This window comes from Zingiber officinale, chromosome 3A, assembly GCF_018446385.1.
Source record: "Zingiber officinale cultivar Zhangliang chromosome 3A, Zo_v1.1, whole genome shotgun sequence".
Classification (NCBI taxonomy): domain Eukaryota; kingdom Viridiplantae; phylum Streptophyta; class Magnoliopsida; order Zingiberales; family Zingiberaceae; genus Zingiber; species Zingiber officinale.
The window spans coordinates 19,875,661-19,894,050 of record NC_055990.1 but is presented as its reverse complement, the minus strand read 5'-3'; the positions used below and the strand labels follow the sequence as shown (position 1 = coordinate 19,894,050).

The window sequence follows — 18,390 nt, the reverse complement described above, 5'->3', positions numbered from 1 at the left end:
CAGCCTGCTGCCGCTGAGAACTACTGCCTGATCAGTAATCAATGGCAATTGAATTTATTTTAATTAGTTAATTAATTAAGGTTAATTTAATTAGATGATTAAATATTAATCGTTAATTCATTTTATAAGTAATCCATAGTTTAATTTGTTATATAAAATATTGAATGATATATATAGATTGGATTATTGAATTGGTTACATTTATTTATATACTTGATTACTTTTAGTTATTACTATTTCGATATTAGCAACATATGATAAGTTAAGGAAATTCTTCATCCAGTATTGATATATCAAATTCAAATGATCAACAATCTAATAAAACTCTTATAATTAATGTTGATATAAATTCTCTTGAACCTGATCCAACATTACGTACTTCGATATGGAAATATCCTGTTAATCAAAGGGATGAAATTAGACAAGCTTATATTAAGATGGGGTTATATCAAACTATTAAGAATGAGTATCCACCGACAAAATTCGAAAGTCAAAATCGATTATTCCAAAGTCATTGGTTTAAAAAAAAATTAAAGGACCATATCATTTTGTTTTCCATGCTTCTTGTTTGATCGTAAGCATCCTCATAATCCTGCATTTACAATGGATGGATTCAAATATTGGAAGCAAGTTAATGATGGTGATACATGTGCATTTTTTATGCATATATAATGTAATACTTTACCACATAATAATGTTGTTGAATATCTTGATAATTTGATGAATACACTTCATCATATTAATAAAGTGATGAATGCACAATCTTCAAAAGAAAAGCAAAAGAATATATTACGGTTTACAACAACTATTGAAAGCATTTGATGACTCACATTACAAGCATGTGCATTTAGAGGGCATGATGAATCTTCATCTTCTAATAACTGTGGAAATTTTATTGAGATGATAAAATTTATGGAAAAAATGAATGAGAATATTAGGGACATCGTCTTAGAGAAAGCTCCAAAAATAAAAAAAAATATACTTTACCCGATATTAGAAAAATATTGTGAATATTCTTGTCAATCAAGTGAGAACTAAGATTCGTAATGAAATCGAGGATGCAAAATTCTGCATTTTAGTTGATGAAGCAAGAGATACATCTAACAAAAAGCAGATGACTATTGTATTAAGATCTGTGGATATTGATAGTTTTTTACGAGAGCGGTTCTTTGTCATTGTACATGTGTTTGATACAACTGCTGCAACAGTTAAGAAAGAAATATCTAATGCTCTTGGTTGTTATGACTTGCATATCCACAACATGAGGGGACAAGGATATGATGGTGCTAACAATATGCGTGGCTCTTGGAAAGGCTTACAAACTCTTTTCTTGAAAATTTGTTCATGTGCATATTATGTACATTGTTTTACTCATCGACTTCAACTAACATTAACTATAGCTGTTGAAAAAGTTGTATCCATTTGGTTATACTTTTCAAAATTGAATTCCATTTGTAATCTCTTTAACACATCTCCTAAATGTCATGCTGAGTTAGTTTCTGCTCAAAGAGTTAAAGTTACGCATATGGTAGCTATTGGTGAACGTGATACCTGTAGATGATGTAATCAAATTAGAAATTTACTATAACCTGAAAGATTCATTGGAGTTTTAATTTTGACTCAATTTGTAACATAATTGATATGTATAGCTTTGTGATTACCGTGTTAGAAAACATGGTGTATGATAGGTCCTCTAACTTTATCTGTGGTGAAGCTAGTAGTTTGTTGATAGCAATGAAGTCTTTTGATTTCATATTCATATTACACTTTATGCAACAGATAATGGAGTTAACAAATTTACTTTGTCGAGTATTGTAAGAGAAATCTTTAGATATTTTAAATATAGTAGATTATGTTTCAACTACTAAAACTTTACTTCATACTTTGATAGAAGAAAGATTTGTTATTCTACTTAGTTATGTGAAAGAAGTTTGTGCCAAGTATAACATTGAGATACCTCACATGGAAGCTCGTTATAAATCTGCTACAGACCGTTCTTGTCGACAAAATGATTTAATCACAGTTGAGCACCACTGTCGATTTAATGTATTTACTACTGTAATAGATTTTCAAATTGAAGATCTTAATAGTAGATTCAAGGATGATGCAGTCAAACTTCTTAAGCTTAGTTGTGCCTTGAAACGTAAAGAAAACTTTAAGCTTCTTAATGTTGATTATATCTATCGGCTTGCTGAGAAATTCTATCCTCTTGATTTTGATATACAAGATTTGCATCACTTGAAAATGTAATTGGATCACTATAAGATTGATGTTGTTAGCCATGAAAAATTTCATAATTTATCAACTATTTCTAAATTATGTTGAAAATTAGTTGAAACAAATAAATCAGGAACGTATAATTTGATTGACAATAATTTTTTTTCTCAATTTTTAGTTTATATATTATAACTATATCATTTACTTATATATTGAATCTAATATATTTATTTAACTGGCAGGTTGATTCGTCTTATTTTAACTCTTTTCATCTCTACAGTAACAATAAAACGAGCGTTTTCTACTACGAAACTTGTTAAAACAACTCTGCGTAACAAGATGGAAGAAGAGTTTTTAACAAATTCTATGGTTATCTACATTGAATAGGAGTTGGTTTATTATATCGATAACGATTTAATAATTAATGAGTTTGATTCTAAGAAAAATCAAAGAGCACAACTTTAATAATATTTTTATCGTATGTTTTCAAATGTATTGAATATTAAATATTTTTAATACATAAAACTATTTTAAAGTGTATCAGCTACCAACAAATTCTTAAGATTTTAGGTAGAATAGGAATTGTAATTCTTTCCACTTCTCGAGGTATAATGACGGATCGAGAAGCTCGATGAGAAAAAATTGGAGGGCAATTGGCTGAATCTCGTGAAATCATTTCATAGAAGTTCATTGATATCTTTTTTTGACAGATCGAGAAGCTCGACGAGAAAAAATTGGAGGACAATTGGCTGAATCCCATGAAATCATTTCATAGAAGTTCATTGATATCTTTTTTTTATATAAAACAAATCCACTTCGATTCTTGAATAATCCAAATCGCGGATCAAATCGATTCTGATTCTATTGTAACAAAAGATTTCCTTTTGATAATCTCAGTTAGTTTCATTGAGGATCGGTCTAACGAAAATTTCCTATTGGCTATCAGGATAAATTGAGAAACGTATTATACCCCCCATTTGAAGAAGTTTTTTTACAAATATATCATAATTAAAATTCGAACCATGAATATAATTTAAATATCCTATCACAATACCACGATCCCGAAGACAACATCTAAAGAATAAAGAATAGATGATACTTTGCATCTCCGGCATCTATTTATAAAAAAAAAAAAAAATACACTATTGATCCTTTGCATAGTCTATTGATCCTTTGCATAGTCTTCTATTTATATATATAAAAAAAAATTCACTATTGATCCTTTGCATAGTCTTCACGTCTCATTGCCAGCATCCAAGTGACTAAAATTTTTTTAAGATAAATTTTATAATTTTATTCTAGCCATCAAAATATCCTTCAAATTATTTATTATTTTTAAATTTTAAAAAATAATTTAGTTAAATAAACTTTTAACTGTTCTGACCCTGGTAACTAACCGTTTATAATAATTCAACCACGATGTGATTACAAAAACCTGGCATGCCTATCACTTCGATATTTTTCATAACGAAACAAAAATTAATAATAATATATAGTGTATTTGAAATAATCTCATTTAACGCCTACAATTTAACTTTTATATTTGAAAATTAATGACACAAACTTTTAAACAAGTCAAATGTTTTAGAATTTCCAAACCTTGTGAGGGCACGAATGATCTAAAGAACTTGAAGGAGCATTTTGGCAATTTAATATCGCCCATTATTCAATAATTTGAGAATAATTCAATAATTATTTATAATTTTAGACGGATGTAATCTACTTGTTCTCGTTGGCAGGAATAAATTTGATGGAGACGCTGTTGACGCAGTGTCGCTCATCTGTAGGAGTCCCGAATCCTTCCGCTTTAAAAACATGACCCAAGTGCCCGCCACAAGCTGCGCAAGTGATTTCAGTTCTCCGTCCATCGGGATCGGGCTGCAAGTGAATCAAAGTCGCGAGTTAGTTGGCAACATGAGAATTGGTTACACTATCTAAATCCTCAAATAGTGTAAAGAAACAAGATTTGATGAAGGGGACGAAGGATTGGTTACCGAGCGATTTATGGCTCCGGGTAGACCCTCATAAAAAGCTGGCCAGCCGCAACCAGAATCGAACTTAGTTGTGGATTTGTAGAGTGGTGTTTGACAACCGGCACAGTTGTAAGCACCGCCAGCATACAACTTGTTGTACTCTCCTGTACCACGATCCCTGAATTTTCAAAAAGGCATCAGTTTGTCATACTTAAGTATCACATTCTTCGTCTATTAAGATGTCATAAGTATAAAAAGAGAAGCTTACACTCAAAACCTCCATCAGTATGAAAGAACACTACTTGCAATCTGAAGAAACTAGAAAATTACAGAAAATTGTGATTCAAAATCAAGCAGTAGATGGTCGTGTTTTTGGAAGTGTTCTCCATAGAAAATAGCCCAGATCAAGGAAATATGCCCCCCTTTAGGGTTCAGAGTCTTCAGACTCAGCGAGGATCAAGGAAATATGACCCTTTTTATCAGTCAGATTCGGCCACGATTTGATCCCAGTTGTCTATGGTCACTCTTTCTTAACTAGCCATCAAATGGAAAGATTAAGTCTCACTTAGATTCCATAGTTGAAAAGGGGTCCAAGGATTTTATCTAGAGGACCACTCCGTAGGATTTGTGTTCTAAAATATGCCATTGAAATACAAGTCTCTCAAAGCTATTCAAATAGAAGGCTTATATCAAGAAAATAAGCAAGTTTCCAAACTTGAAGATCTTTATTTAACATAAAGTATTAGTTAGAGCTAGCAACATCCGACAACACAGCTCAATAATTTGATCTAAGATATTATCAACATAAACAAAATCTAAAAATGATAGGACACTATCAAAATATGTACAGCTGATGCGGATCCCAACCCATGAACAAGGACAAGAAACTCTATTGAGCATACACCTGAATTATCATCACAAATCCATGTGTGTTACTTCACGAATTTTATCTCTCCATTAACATTTTGTAAGACAAAGGCAATTCAAGATATGAACTTGGATTAAGAATTAAGCGGGCACAATAAATTCAGGATTTAGGATTAGATGATCACAGTAGCACATTGGAAACGTGACTATGGCGATAGTTTGATCTCCTAGAACACGCCCTGCATCGACTTCGAATACAAGATAATGATCCGTTTAATGAAGATTTTTCATAGAAACACTACCTACTAGGGTTTCTGGTAGCCTCTCCCCTTATTATTCCGATGAAAAGCTTGCAGTTGACAAACGATTAAACAATGGAAAACCCTAAATGGCAACCGCACTCCCCTGGAAAATCCAAAGTTGCCGAGATGGGTGAACGAGGGCCGACCCAGAATCACAGAAAAAACACCGGTCAAACAGGCAGGAAAAGCGGCGAGACTTACTCAGTCCCCTTGAGGCGAAGGATCCGGAACTGCTCCGGCGAGAGGATCGCTTTCCACTCCTCCTCAGTCTTCTGCACGGACACCGTGGACGCCATCACCGCACTGTTCCTCCCAACTCGGCGAAAGAATGGGGATTGTCGAAGGGGACGCATTTGATGGCATTTTAAAGACTTGGATGAGGGAATGAATCTGGGCGGAAATACGGATCCAGGGGATCCATGTTTGGCGAAAATGACCCAGACTTTTATTACTCAATTTATACGGCAATTTACTTAATCACTTTCCGAAATGTCTGTTTGGGCAGCTCACATCCTCTGGTCCTTAAAACGGATATGGGTCGCCCTCCACTCTTGATTTTAAACTAGCTAACGACCTGTTTGGAATGATATGAAATTCAATTTCTTTTAGAATTGGATTTGAATTCCATGTTTTGGAATGATTTTTTAGCTAAGAATTGATATGGAATTCAATTCCAATTCTAGCAAACAAGGCAAAAGTAAATCACACATCTTTATGTGTGATTTAGATAGGGAATTCAATTCTCCATATTATGTCCATTGTGCCCTCATTCTCTCTTCTTTGTAAAAAAAGAAAAGAAAAAAAAAGAGAAGGATAAAATGGTAAAACATAAGAATTCCATAACTTAAGTTGCAATTCATTCCAAACATGAGAATTGAATTCAATTCCTTATGGAATTCAATTCATAATGGAATTCAATTCAATTCCATGACTTAAATTATTTCCAAACAGGGTGTAAAGGAAACTTTCTTTTTCCAAGGAAGATTTTTTTATAGGTCATAAGAATAACGTTTGAGGGGAGGATTGAACTTGAGATTCAAGCAACTTGCAACTGCTAATGACCTAAAATGTTAAACCAACCTATTTGTTTAGAGAAGAAACATGAAACCCAGCTACCATTTTGACACAACCATGATAGGCCTCAAAAGGGTGTAGATTGCAATCTCTATAGTTGTTTTTGGTGCAAGATGACCAGGATTTGCTTGCGACTTTGCTTAAGCTTGCGCTTCTAATGGAGATGAAATAAAGAGAGCCTCCGCTTTTGAAAATGGGGAGGAGGCTGCTTGGTGTTCTTCTTTGGATTAGCTGCCCACGGCAGGAAGACACCAGTTCTGTTGTGTAGAGGTGACTTCCTACAGGAGCTCATGACAACTTCTCGGGGTTGCGCTAATTTATCAATGGGAGCTTGAGGAGTCAATCCCCAACTAGCTGGAATCATGGCTTGAGGCCCATAGGCGAGACCTCCACCCGTCTGGGGGTTCGGGCTCTCCGGTCGTCACAACATCATGGCTTGGTTGGCCTGCGATGCAGTAGGGGGATTGGCATTGTGAGTGCCGGTTCTAACTTTCAAAAATGTGATGGTCATCCTCTTGTTTGGAGATGAACACACACAACATGCCTCACCATGTCAGCACTAAGCCCACACATTACTAGGAGTCCTGCAGAGATTTTAATTATCACAGGCATAGTAGAATTGGCAAGTGGGTTTGCATACCATTCATTGACTGGAAGTGTTAAGGAACCCTTATAGTTTCCTTTGTGATCGCTGACGAGAGACCAGCCAAATGCCATTGTAGTTTCAGTTCCAGATGGGGAGGCTTGAAGTAGGGCTGTGAAAAATCATCCTTCACAAGGAAAAGAAAAAAGGTTGGGGAAGGAGAAGGAACACCAAGGAATTTGGATTTCAAGACCATGGAGATGTAAGCATGTGTAATAATACCCTGATGCTATGAGAAAGGAGTTACCTCATTGAAGAAGTTGATAATACAGCTGTTAGGCTTCTTATTGTCGGGGATTATGCACCACAGGACCAAATTATCAATTATGTTCTGCAGTGAAGGGGGGATTGGCCCAATGCTACCTGCATCAATCATGTTTCCTCCTATTAGTGGCTTGTTATTCAATTATAAACGATGTGATTAACTTGTTGAATGAGCATTTGCACAAGTGGGTATACAACGGCGAGGCATGGGTTCATGGTTTAAGGTAGCATTCGAGTTTTCGAGTTTTGGTCTATGGCCAAGAATGATACTTGACATGTTTAAAGTGTGTTGATATAAGTGTTAACAGAGTTTTAATTCTATAATTGTTTTCACTTAGCCTTTTCTCCCCTAGAAGCCTTATAGCAATTGAAAAGTCAATCAAATTAGAATTACAGAGAAGAAAATTGTAAAATTACATGCATCTAGACTAAATATTTTGTTTTATTGATACCAAAGTGAGTGTCGTGTATATGATGAGAGGATGAAAGAATTAAATAATGCTCTGAGATATCTAGTATTGTAATTGGTTTATCCACATGTTCATAAATATATCTTGATTAATAAATAATAAAAGGACTTCGACTGACACAATTGAAAATGGACACGAGATAGGGTACATCTCAACTTTTGGTTTATCTCCTCCCTTCTCTCTTTTTATAGTGTCATCTTCTTCTAGGACGACAGATGAAATCAAAGGATAAACTATTTAAAAAACCATATCTCCATTGAAATTGTGCCAACAAAAATGACAGTGGCATTTGCAATCGATAAATATATTTTGATTGTGCCTACCAATAAAGATCGACAGTTTATGCCATTGATAGATTGCATAAATTTGGATAGCACACATGCAATGAACAATGGAATCAAAATGCTGTTGGAATGCTAAATTAAGCACGCATAAAAAACTGCGAGATCTAAAAATAATTTGTATTGAATATAATTCTCAGTTGCGGGTACTTTACTTGCTGCTTCTTCAGTGGTTGGTTGGAACAATGGAATGCCAAATTGAATGATCTCCCTCTTGTTTCCTTTCATTTGTTTGTTGAAGAAAATAAATGTTTCTCCTGAAAACATATGCACAAACTCAGTTAATCAACAGATTTATCTTCCAATCATCTATTCTTCAAGCAAGCAACATTATCTTCACCACTAATAGATACCCTATACAGAACCACTTCAGACAAGGCCATAAATCATTTAGAAGAAGCAATGCAGTCATTTTACCAGAGAGTTCTCCTCTTGTTCCTGCATGACGAAGTGCATTGATGTACTGAACAAGGTTATGCAACTCTGAATCTGTGAAAATGCCCTCATACAGTTTGAGACCTTTCACAACATTAACCTGACAAAAGAAACACCAATAGCAATCAGCCAATTGGAGCAAATGGAAAATTCACTAGTCATACATTCCTACTACATCCTACAACATCTTATACTGCGTCTCTAGAAGAAAGTGTGTCCAATGATTTAAAGACAGAACTTGCCGTGTGCCCCAAAACCTTTTGAGAGCTTGATCCTCTCCGGGAGTGCTGAGAAATCAACAGTGTCAGCAGAAATGTTGAACCTCTCCAGGGAAGCTTGCTCCACTTGCGACCCTCTACAACGTGAGAATTTAATAAAATCAATGCATCAATCAATGACAGATCCATGGAACATGGAAAATTTCAATATAAAGTATGAGGCGAAGTCCAGAGGCAGAGATGAGTCAAACCAAACGAGAGACGCCGTAGAAAACTAGGAATTAAATGGATAGAGCAGTTGGCGCAGGGTTGAAGACAATGAATAAAGCAGTGACAAAACGTCCGGATATCGTATATGTTTGCTAAATGGGGACATTTGTTGAACAATTGAACCAAGAAGTCACCAAATTAAAGCTGAGGCTATGATTGTTTTACCACAAGGAATCGCGTAGGAGACTAAGGATTCAAGGAAATTATGAACAATTAGTGTGCAGGCGGCGGCCAATTCCATCTCTGCCCCCTTTTGGGGAGACTCCTGAGGCCGCACCCTAATCATAATAAAAAGTGATAGATATTGCTGGGGGCGGAGACAACGAGATGGGATACTCCGTCACGCGAACCAAGCCACCACCGCAAGGCCTGCCGCTGCGCCGATCCCCCACCGCCGCTCGACAATGCGGGCGAGGTGAGTTTTTTTTTTTTTCAATGTCACATTGTCGCATCAAAAGTAAAAACATATATTATTCTCTCCATAATTTTAAAAAAAAAAAAAACCTCCATATATATATATATTTTTTTATTCTACGTTACAAATCATGTATCGTTATTTATTATTATTTTTATTTAATATCTCTATATAATTTTCTTAATATTTTAATTAATTCTCATCTTTAATTTAATTTATTTGTAATTTTTAATTAATAAATTAACGAAATTATGATTTTTTAATTTAATTTATAATTTTTATTTAATATTTAATTAATTTATGAATTTTAATTTAATTATAATGATTTATATTTTTTTAACTTAATCAAATATATTTATTTTCCAGAAGAAAGGTTTATAATTTAATTATTAAATAAAATATTTAATTATTTTAAAAAGTCAAATATGTAATATTATTTTTTCAATACTCACCTTTAAGAGAAAAAAATATGTTCAAACCTACTCTTAACTAAAAATCACAAAATTTATCTCTACACACATTAGAGTTTTTTTATTGAGTTTTTTTTTAACTTGACAAACTTTTTAAAAAGTTTACATTGGAGATGTTCTAAATCCCTAAGGATGTGTTTGGTTCAAGTCATCATGTATAACCTTGATTATGTAATTATCAGGTAATCATATAACTAAGGTTATAGAGAATAAAACATAACCAAATATTGTTTGGTTCAACTTAGGTAATGCAACCAAAATTTGTTTGTTTGAAGGTTTTAATGAATACCTTAGTTTAATATTTTACCGTATTACTCTCAGTTACAAAACCAACTATACATAATAATAATAATAATAATATTATTATTATTATTATTATTTATTATTATTATTATTATTATTATTATTATTTTTAATGTTTTTTTACTTTTCTTTTTCCGGTATATTTTTTTACTTTTTATGTGTTTTTTTTATTTTTAAATGTTTTTATATTTTTATATTATTTATATTTATATTTTTTTTATTTTTTTACATTTATTAAATTTTAATTTTTATTTATTTATTTTATTTTAAATTTTATTTTTATTTTTAAAATTTTTATAATTTTTTTTTATTTTTTTAAATTTTTAAAAAATTTTAAATTTTAAAATTTTTTAACATTTTAAAAAATTTTATTTTTTATTTTTAAAATTTTTATTTTTTTATTTTTTAAAATTATTTATTTAAAAAAATAAATTTTTACATTTTTTAAAACATTTTTTTATTTTTTTACATTTTTTAATCTTTTTTTACATTTTTTATCTTTTTTTCATGTTTTTTCTTATCGGAAGATATTTTTGGTAAAAAAAATTCGTTAACCCCGGAATCAACAAAAACCTTATGGTGCGTTTGGTTTTCACCGTTTTCATTTTCATTTTCTGAAAAACACGCGTTTTCTAGAAAACAGAAAACGACTTTTGTCATTTTCTGTTTTTCTAGAAAACGATAGCCAATTTTTTAGAAAACTCGCGCGGAAAATGCAAACCAAATATCATTTTTCAGAAAACACGCATTTTCCAGAAAATGAAAATGGAAAACGCGCGTACTAAATGCCCCCTTAGTTTTCTGAGGTTTTCCGATTCCGGGCTACATGACCCTTTTGCTGACGTGTCGGGTATGGAACATTACTTGGGAATAATCGAATACCTAAACCAAATAAGATTTTTGTTGATAACCTTAAATGGATAACCAAAGTTATTAAGAATAATCCCGAACCAAATGCACCCTAATTGTCTCACTGGGCAGTGACCCGATTCCTTGGATCGATGGTAGCAAGTGGCTCCGTAGATCTGCACTTCCAAAATCGAACGGCCACAACTCGTCTCATCTCACATCAGATGGCTGATGACTCATGAATTTAATACACATGGTCACTGACATTCATTGAAGCTGACGTGTCGATGAGGTCAGCGAGTGTACAGTGATATGTTGTAAATACTATACTTACGGGGCAAATTGTTTTTTTTTTTTTTTTTTTTTTTTAAAGATTTAACCATCATCAAATATGGAATCGGATTCCAACCGAATAAGTACTTAAAAGGTCATTATGCTAAAGTATAATATTTTTTTTTTTTTTTTTGCTGATTTTAATGTTTTCATTAATTTGTTATAAACATAGAAAAAATAAATCATGAATAACTATTAACTATTAGTATAAATGATCAAAATCTTGAGAAAATAATATCAACTTTTACTCCCGATCTTCAATGAAATTAACGATTTTGTTTGTCATCATGAATGAGGTTGGAGATTTTGACTAAAAACATGACACCAAAAGTCATAAAGAAAATATTTGGGATAAAAATGAAGTGCTCATTCTAATATTTTGATCAATTTGTTATTAATAAGAAGCGATAAATTATGAATGACTACTAGTCATCCATCTTCAATGAGATTGACATCTTGTCATCATGAATGAGATTGGAGATTTTGACTAAAAACAAGACACCAAAAGCAAAAAAGAAAATATTTGGGATAAAAGTGAAAGTCCACCACGAGTAGTTTGCTAGAGCAAGAATGTCTCATCCTAGTAGGGACCCTTTCATTGCTTTCTTTGCTAGGAATAATCTTAATCTACAGATGAAGTGTCCTCTTGACAGTGGGAACCTAAAAAGGAAGAGCAAATCAAAGTTATATCTAATTCATAGTGCCCTACGAGTGTTCTCCTGTGTCTTCGATTTTGCTCATGCTTTATATCTAACATAAATTATCCTCATGCTTAGTAATCCGTCAAATTAACTTATTCCATCAAACAATTTAAACTGATTAAATTTAAATTTTTATCGATCTATTTAAAAACATGCCTAAATGGGTAAACTAGTCTGAGTTGCAATCCAGACAGACTTAGATTGATTTGCTGTTTGAGAAGGAATTTTTTTTTTTCTTTCAAAATTGGATTATGAATTTGCTGTTTGAGAAGGATTTTTTTTTCAAAATTGGATTATGAATTTATGGTGATATATATTTTTAAGTGAAAATTATGAATTTTTAATACCAATAGCTTTGGCTAAGATGTATAAACGTGAAATTAAAAATAAAAAATTTTATTAGGGAGTTTTTTTAAAAATATTTGTTTTTGAAATGCTCAAATTTTTATATTTTTTTTATTTTTTAATGGGATGACGGTCTGATCCACAAGCCACTTGGGTTGATGGTTTCTCTACGGGCCAAGATGGTAGGTCATCTAGTTCAAATAATAAATTTTTAACGGACCTACAACTATTTTGTAAGACAATAAAAATCAATTATTATATAAGGATATATTTTTGTCCCTTTAACTTCTTATAAAAATATGAAACCGTCACATCAACATCAACGATTTCTTAAAGCTGGTGCTACGGATATGAAACCGTAGTGCATTTTGCTCGATAGGCTTTACTACAGTCTGCAAGAATCTCAATGTATTTCTTCCCAATTTTTGGGTATCCAAATCCTTGGTCATTTCTCGAAAATTTGTATGTGAATTTTGTGACAATTTGGTCATAAACGCGCATTTTCCAATCTCTTGTAGGTACAACCCGTCGACAATTCTTACTCTAATCCACGAGGTCTATCAGGTTGCTGATGTTAAAATAGACTGGAATGCACTAGTCAAGAAGACGACAACCGGAATCCGGAATCGATAATGCGAGAGTAACAAATGCTTGGAGCCATTTGGCTTACCATCACACGTTGCTGGATAAGATCATAAGATAGAAGAAGGAGCTGAAACCTTGGTTGGTTACTTTGTGTATATATATTAATTTTGTGGTTATCTAATGATTTAATATCTTGTCTTTTATCTTGTTGTCTAAAATATCGTCATCATCATCAAGCCATAATCAGTCAAACTATTAGGGGACTTTATGAATAGTGTCAAGTGTCTAGATACTATTTTTATGGTTATAACTATTTAATATCTGGTATTTCTTTGTTGTCTAAAATATCATTATGGTCGTCAAGTCGTGATTTGCCCAACTATTTGGGCTTTTAAACATTTTCAACTATAGGATCCATTGTCATCTTTGGACTTTGTAGTGTACATAATGTAAACGTCAATTTTCATATGTTAATCTTTTCATCTGTTAACAATTCTTATTACATGTTTTGAGAAATAAATTTAGAAATTGTATGGCTATGAAGGAGGAACCATTATTATAATTAATAGCCACCGGTGAAGAAGGTAAGAAGAACATTAAACCCTTTTAAATTTTATAAAAATGATTGAATTGATTTTTTATCATTTATCTACCTTGTTGTGCATGATAAAAATATAGTTCATATTATGATTCTATTACTACTAAGCCACTGAGCTAAAGTCATATCAGATTGAACTTACGGCAAACAGCATTAATTAAGTGGACCTTTTCATGTTCTCTTTCTTTCTCTCCCCTTTCCCTCTCCTTTTTCCACCATGAAATGTTTTTCCTCTTTCTTGCACTCAACACACTTACATTTTGTATTTTTAAATTGCATTTCTTTGTGCTAGTCTATACTATAATATCTCCTGATGCCATGGAACCTTTATCATCTATTTTTTGAGTTATTGATCATATTCCACACTCTTTCATTAGTATTGGCTGAATAAATTTCTTCTCTCGAAGAAAACATAGCTTTATTATAAATAGAGCAATTGCCTTGTGTGTTTGATTCTTGTTTAAGAAATTGATTGACCTTTAACAAATGAAGCCTTATGTGAGGCGACAGAGTATGTCCAGGTACTTGTTTCATCACATTATGCATCAGTAACTGTCATTCATATAGGAACATTTTCCATGAATATCATGAAACATTCAAGTATACTATCTACACTCTGGTATGAAACTCTCTCTCTCACACATAGACACTGATTTGAAACAAAATAGTGGGTGTGTTTAATGGTTTGATGTCAACACATACAGCTAACTGCAGATCCAGACACATACTGTTCTTTTGACAACCTTCGGAACAAAAGATTTATGTGGCGTTTGGTTTATGGATTTGGGAATGAGGGAATGGATTCATGCCCAAACCTTGTGTTTGGTTGATAGGAATGGAATCAAGATTTTGGAATGAAACTCAAAAATTTGGATATGGATGAAACTCACCCCCTCCCTTGGGTTTTGATGGAATAGGAATGTGAATTAAGTTTTGGACAAAAATACCCTTACTATGTTTGTTCATTTTTTTTAAATTTCACACCTCTCTTTTTGTTCTCTCTCATCATATTTTCTCTCTCCTTATTTTATCATCACACTTTCTCTCTCAACATACTTTCTCTCTTCTCATTCTCTCTCATCACATATTCTCTATCATTTTCTCTCTATATTCTCTCCCATCATACACTCTCTCTCCTCATTTTCTCTCTCTTCATTCTTTTCCATCACACTTTTTCTCTATTACACACTTTCTCCTTATTTTTTCATCATACTTTCTCTCTCCTCAATCTCTCTTAGCATATTCTCTCTCCTCATTTTTCTCTCATCACACTTTCTCTCTCTTCATTCTCTCTCATCACACTCTCTCTCTTTATTTTCTCTAATCACACTTTATCTCTCAGCACACTTTCTCTCTCCCCAGTCTCTCATTTTCTCTCATCATATTTTCTCTCTCTTAATTTGTTCTCATCACTCTTTCTCTCTTAACCCACTTTCTCTCTCATCATGCTTTCTCTCTCCTCACTCTTTCATTTCCTCTCATAATATTTTCTCTCTCCTCAGTCTCTCATTTTCTCTCATCACACTTTCTCTCTTTTTATTTTTCCCATCACTCTTTCTCTCTCAACCCACTTTCTCTCTCATCATACTTTCTCTCTCTTACTCTTTTATTTTCTCTCATAATACTTTCTCTCTCTTCATTTTTTTCCCATCACTCTTTCTCTCTCAGCACACTTTCACTCTCATCATACTTTTTCTCTTCTCAATCTCTCCTATCATGCACTATTTTCTCTCATCATACTTTTTCTCTCTTCATTTTTTCCCATCACACTTTCTCTCTCATCATTTTCTCTTATTATATGTTTCTCTCACATTCAACTTTCTCTTCCATCTAATTTTTTCTCTTATTTTTCTGTAAGGATAAAAAAGAAAATTTAGGTTTATTCCGATTGAAAATATTTAATTAACCAAATATTATTTTTAAGAATAATACCCAAGCTCATACCTATTCCCATTCCATAATACTACGATACTCATTCCCATTCCGATTCCTAAGAGAGAACTAAACACTCTCTTAGTTTTGTTTCCCAACGGGTCCCTTCAATTTTCTTCTAAAAAGACCATACTCTTAGGACCTTTCCATATGCAACAATGTTCTTCAAGGATTAATTGTTTTTTCAGCTTCATTTTTGTATGATTTGGATGGATTAGACACAATAGAAACATCAGCAAGTTTTTTTTTAAAAAAAAATGCCATTCTTGGTTTCTCTCAATTTCCAATTGACATTCATGTGATTTTCCAAGATTTGTTTTAGAGGAGGTTGAATTATATTGGCACAATACAATGAATCTATTGTCAACATATTGTTTTGTATTGTGAACTAATAAGATGAATTTGATTATCCTTGTTTATTATTGGGCAAAAATCAAAATGGCGCCCCAAATTTTACAAATCATCAAAAGGGTGCCCCTTTTTCAAAAAAAGAAAAAAAAATCAAATGGGTGCCCCTCCCATAATTTTATCCAATAATTTTACGACAGAGACGCCCATTTGCTTTTTGTTTTTTTGGAAAAAGGGGATCCCATACGATGTTTCTCTTAATTTGAGGTACCCTTTTGATTTTTGCCCTTTTATTATTCTACAAAGTTTAGCCATGGTCAGAAAATGCTCTCTTAATTGTAAAAAAAAAAATGTTGACATACATTGTAGAGCAAATTTGAAGATAAATTGATAAACTAAACTGGTTTAAATGCCAAAACAATTCCTAACTCATCCTGTGCGACAAATCCACGAAAGTTTGTTTTTTTCTATTAATTCTGATTTTCATATCTAACTGATCAAATTAATGTATTCCCCACATGTTCAGCTTTTGGGCTTATGTGGCACATCACATGGACTAGCTCAACGAAGAAGACAGGTCAAAAAGCTCCTTTAGCTGAAAAAGGAGTTGACAAGGAGATGCTAGACACCACTAAAGATAAACGACCCCTTCAAACTAGCCATGGTGTTGCTATTAATACTCTCCAGAAGAAGCAGACCCAGCCAACAGGAGCATCTACTGTGCCATTGACAAAAAATGAATTGGTAGATTCAAGCTATCCTTTTAAAAAGAAGAGTAAACTATGGACTAAAGAGGAGGATAATGAATTAATAGCTGCGGCACATTAGTTTGGAGAAGGTAATTGTGTAAACATTCTCAGGGCAAATTCGAAGCTTCACCGAACAGCATCCCAGTTATCTCAGGTATTGAACATGCTCTTTTTTGTCCATTTCAATGAACCGTAGTATTTCTTTTTTCAGCCTTATTACTTTTTTGTGATCTTCATTGACTATAATATTTTGCAACACTAGAAGATATGCTATTTCGTTTGCCGTGGTATGTTTATGTGCCATGGTAGAGCATGAAAGGACTAATCAAGATGTTTTTCTTTATTGTCACCCTTTTGTCTAGATAGATTGACGCATATCCATCAATTTTGATCATGCCAATCAATTTATAAATATAAAAGTTTCTTTTCCGATTTTATGGACACTGCAAGATAATGTTGTATCTTTTGGTCACCACAGAGATGGGCCACCATCAGGAAGTGTAATGCCAATTTGCTTGCTGTTTCTGGCAATAAGTCGATGCAATCTGAAAGGATAGCGGCACAAAGGGCAATTTCCTTGGCTCTTGATACTCCCAAAGGTGGTAAACTATCAGCTTGGCAGCCGAGCTTTTCCTTTATTCTCTTTTTACACTAGTAAACGCATAGGAGTGTTGGGGCGAGTACAATAGCCTTTTGCTAATTTGCTTGGAGCTTATGTATGATACTATGCATTTACAAGTGTAAAAAGAAAATAAATGTCTTCTTTATACGTCAGTCACTATTCCAAGGACTAATACTAACTCAGGATCAATACAGAAGAGATAAATTATGAGTTACTATTAGCCCTTGGAATAGTTATTGACGCATGAGGGAGACATTTACCTCAGTTATGTCGAAATTCGAATCTCAGACCTCAAATTGGTAGCACCTTATGTACTAGTCACTAGACCGTCCCGAGGGGATAAAAAATTTATTTGATAAGGTAATCGAGGCGAGCTAAGACAAGTCAAAGCTAAAATGAATAAAGTCATTGAGATGATGGTTCAAACTTGACTTAGTTTCTTTTTATGAGCTTGAGTTTAGTTTAAGCTTGACTTGAGCTTGGTTTATTTAAAATTATCGAGCTTGTTTAATTGTTTGAAATTTTTACATTTCAAGTTTGTTTAGTTGATTATTGAGTTTGAAAGTACAAATTTATTTATTCATTTTGAAACTTTATTTATTTAGCATGTTGATAAAAGTTTTATTAAAAAATATTGTTCATGAACATTAATGAGTTGAATACATGTATTCAAGGTTGTTTATTTAGTTTAACGAATTGTTCTATTTATTTAATTAATCTTATGTGTAGTGAAAGAAAATAAATAAATTCTTATCAAGTGAAATATCAAATTTATTCATGAACATTTGATTCATTTATAACTCTATACGAAGGCAACCGAAAAAAGTATCACAACTTAGAATATGTGACTATGTTTATTTAACGGGACGGAAATAAAAACTTTAACATATTTACTTTGTAGAAAAAACAAGGCCAATGATTTTCTATCTATTATTTATTAGAAGAGCAGACAGAATTATGAATCCTTTCAAAATTGATATTTTTTTATCCGTCCAAATCAAACTAAACTAATTCCCTCCCAGCCAGTTGAATTTCTCTAACCCAACTAGTAAGCCACGCCACGAGA

General features: G+C 32.8%; 1 protein-coding gene across 5 annotated transcripts; it reads right to left on the bottom strand.

Moving 5' to 3' along the window:
- Positions 1–3,732: 3,732 nt before the first annotated feature.
- LOC122051275 (peptide methionine sulfoxide reductase B5-like) lies at positions 3,733–9,510 on the bottom strand. 5 transcript variants are annotated; one of them, XM_042612306.1, is made up of 7 exons: positions 9,240–9,510; positions 8,829–8,941; positions 8,569–8,686; positions 8,307–8,408; positions 7,324–7,439; positions 7,074–7,203; positions 4,239–4,368 (listed from the first exon to the last, which is right to left on the bottom strand). In XM_042612306.1, exons 1-6 carry the CDS (start codon positions 9,358–9,360, stop codon positions 7,093–7,095), a joined length of 681 nt encoding a protein of 226 aa, XP_042468240.1. In that variant the 5' UTR covers positions 9,361–9,510; the 3' UTR covers positions 4,239–4,368; positions 7,074–7,092. The 5 variants fall into 5 exon arrangements, with proteins under 5 accessions (XP_042468242.1, XP_042468243.1, XP_042468240.1 ...); XM_042612307.1 differs by lacking the exon at positions 4,239–4,368 and adding an exon at positions 6,306–6,878; XM_042612305.1 differs by lacking the exon at positions 4,239–4,368 and adding an exon at positions 6,307–7,017.
- Positions 9,511–18,390: the final 8,880 nt, after the last annotated feature.

What these genes read in the sequence shown, in the direction of transcription:
- LOC122051275 (XM_042612306.1), bottom strand. Translation starts at nt 9,360, where the DNA reads ATGATTAGGGTGCGGCCTCAGGAGTCTCCCCAAAAGGGGGCAGAGATG. An exon ending in CTCCTACGCGATTCCTTGTG is followed by an intron (nt 8,942 to 9,239) that starts GTAAAACAATCA and finishes CTCACGTTGTAG; the next exon opens with AGGGTCGCAAGTGGAGCAAG. An exon ending in AACAAGAGGAGAACTCTCTG is followed by an intron (nt 8,409 to 8,568) that starts GTAAAATGACTG and finishes ATATGTTTTCAG; the next exon opens with GAGAAACATTTATTTTCTTC.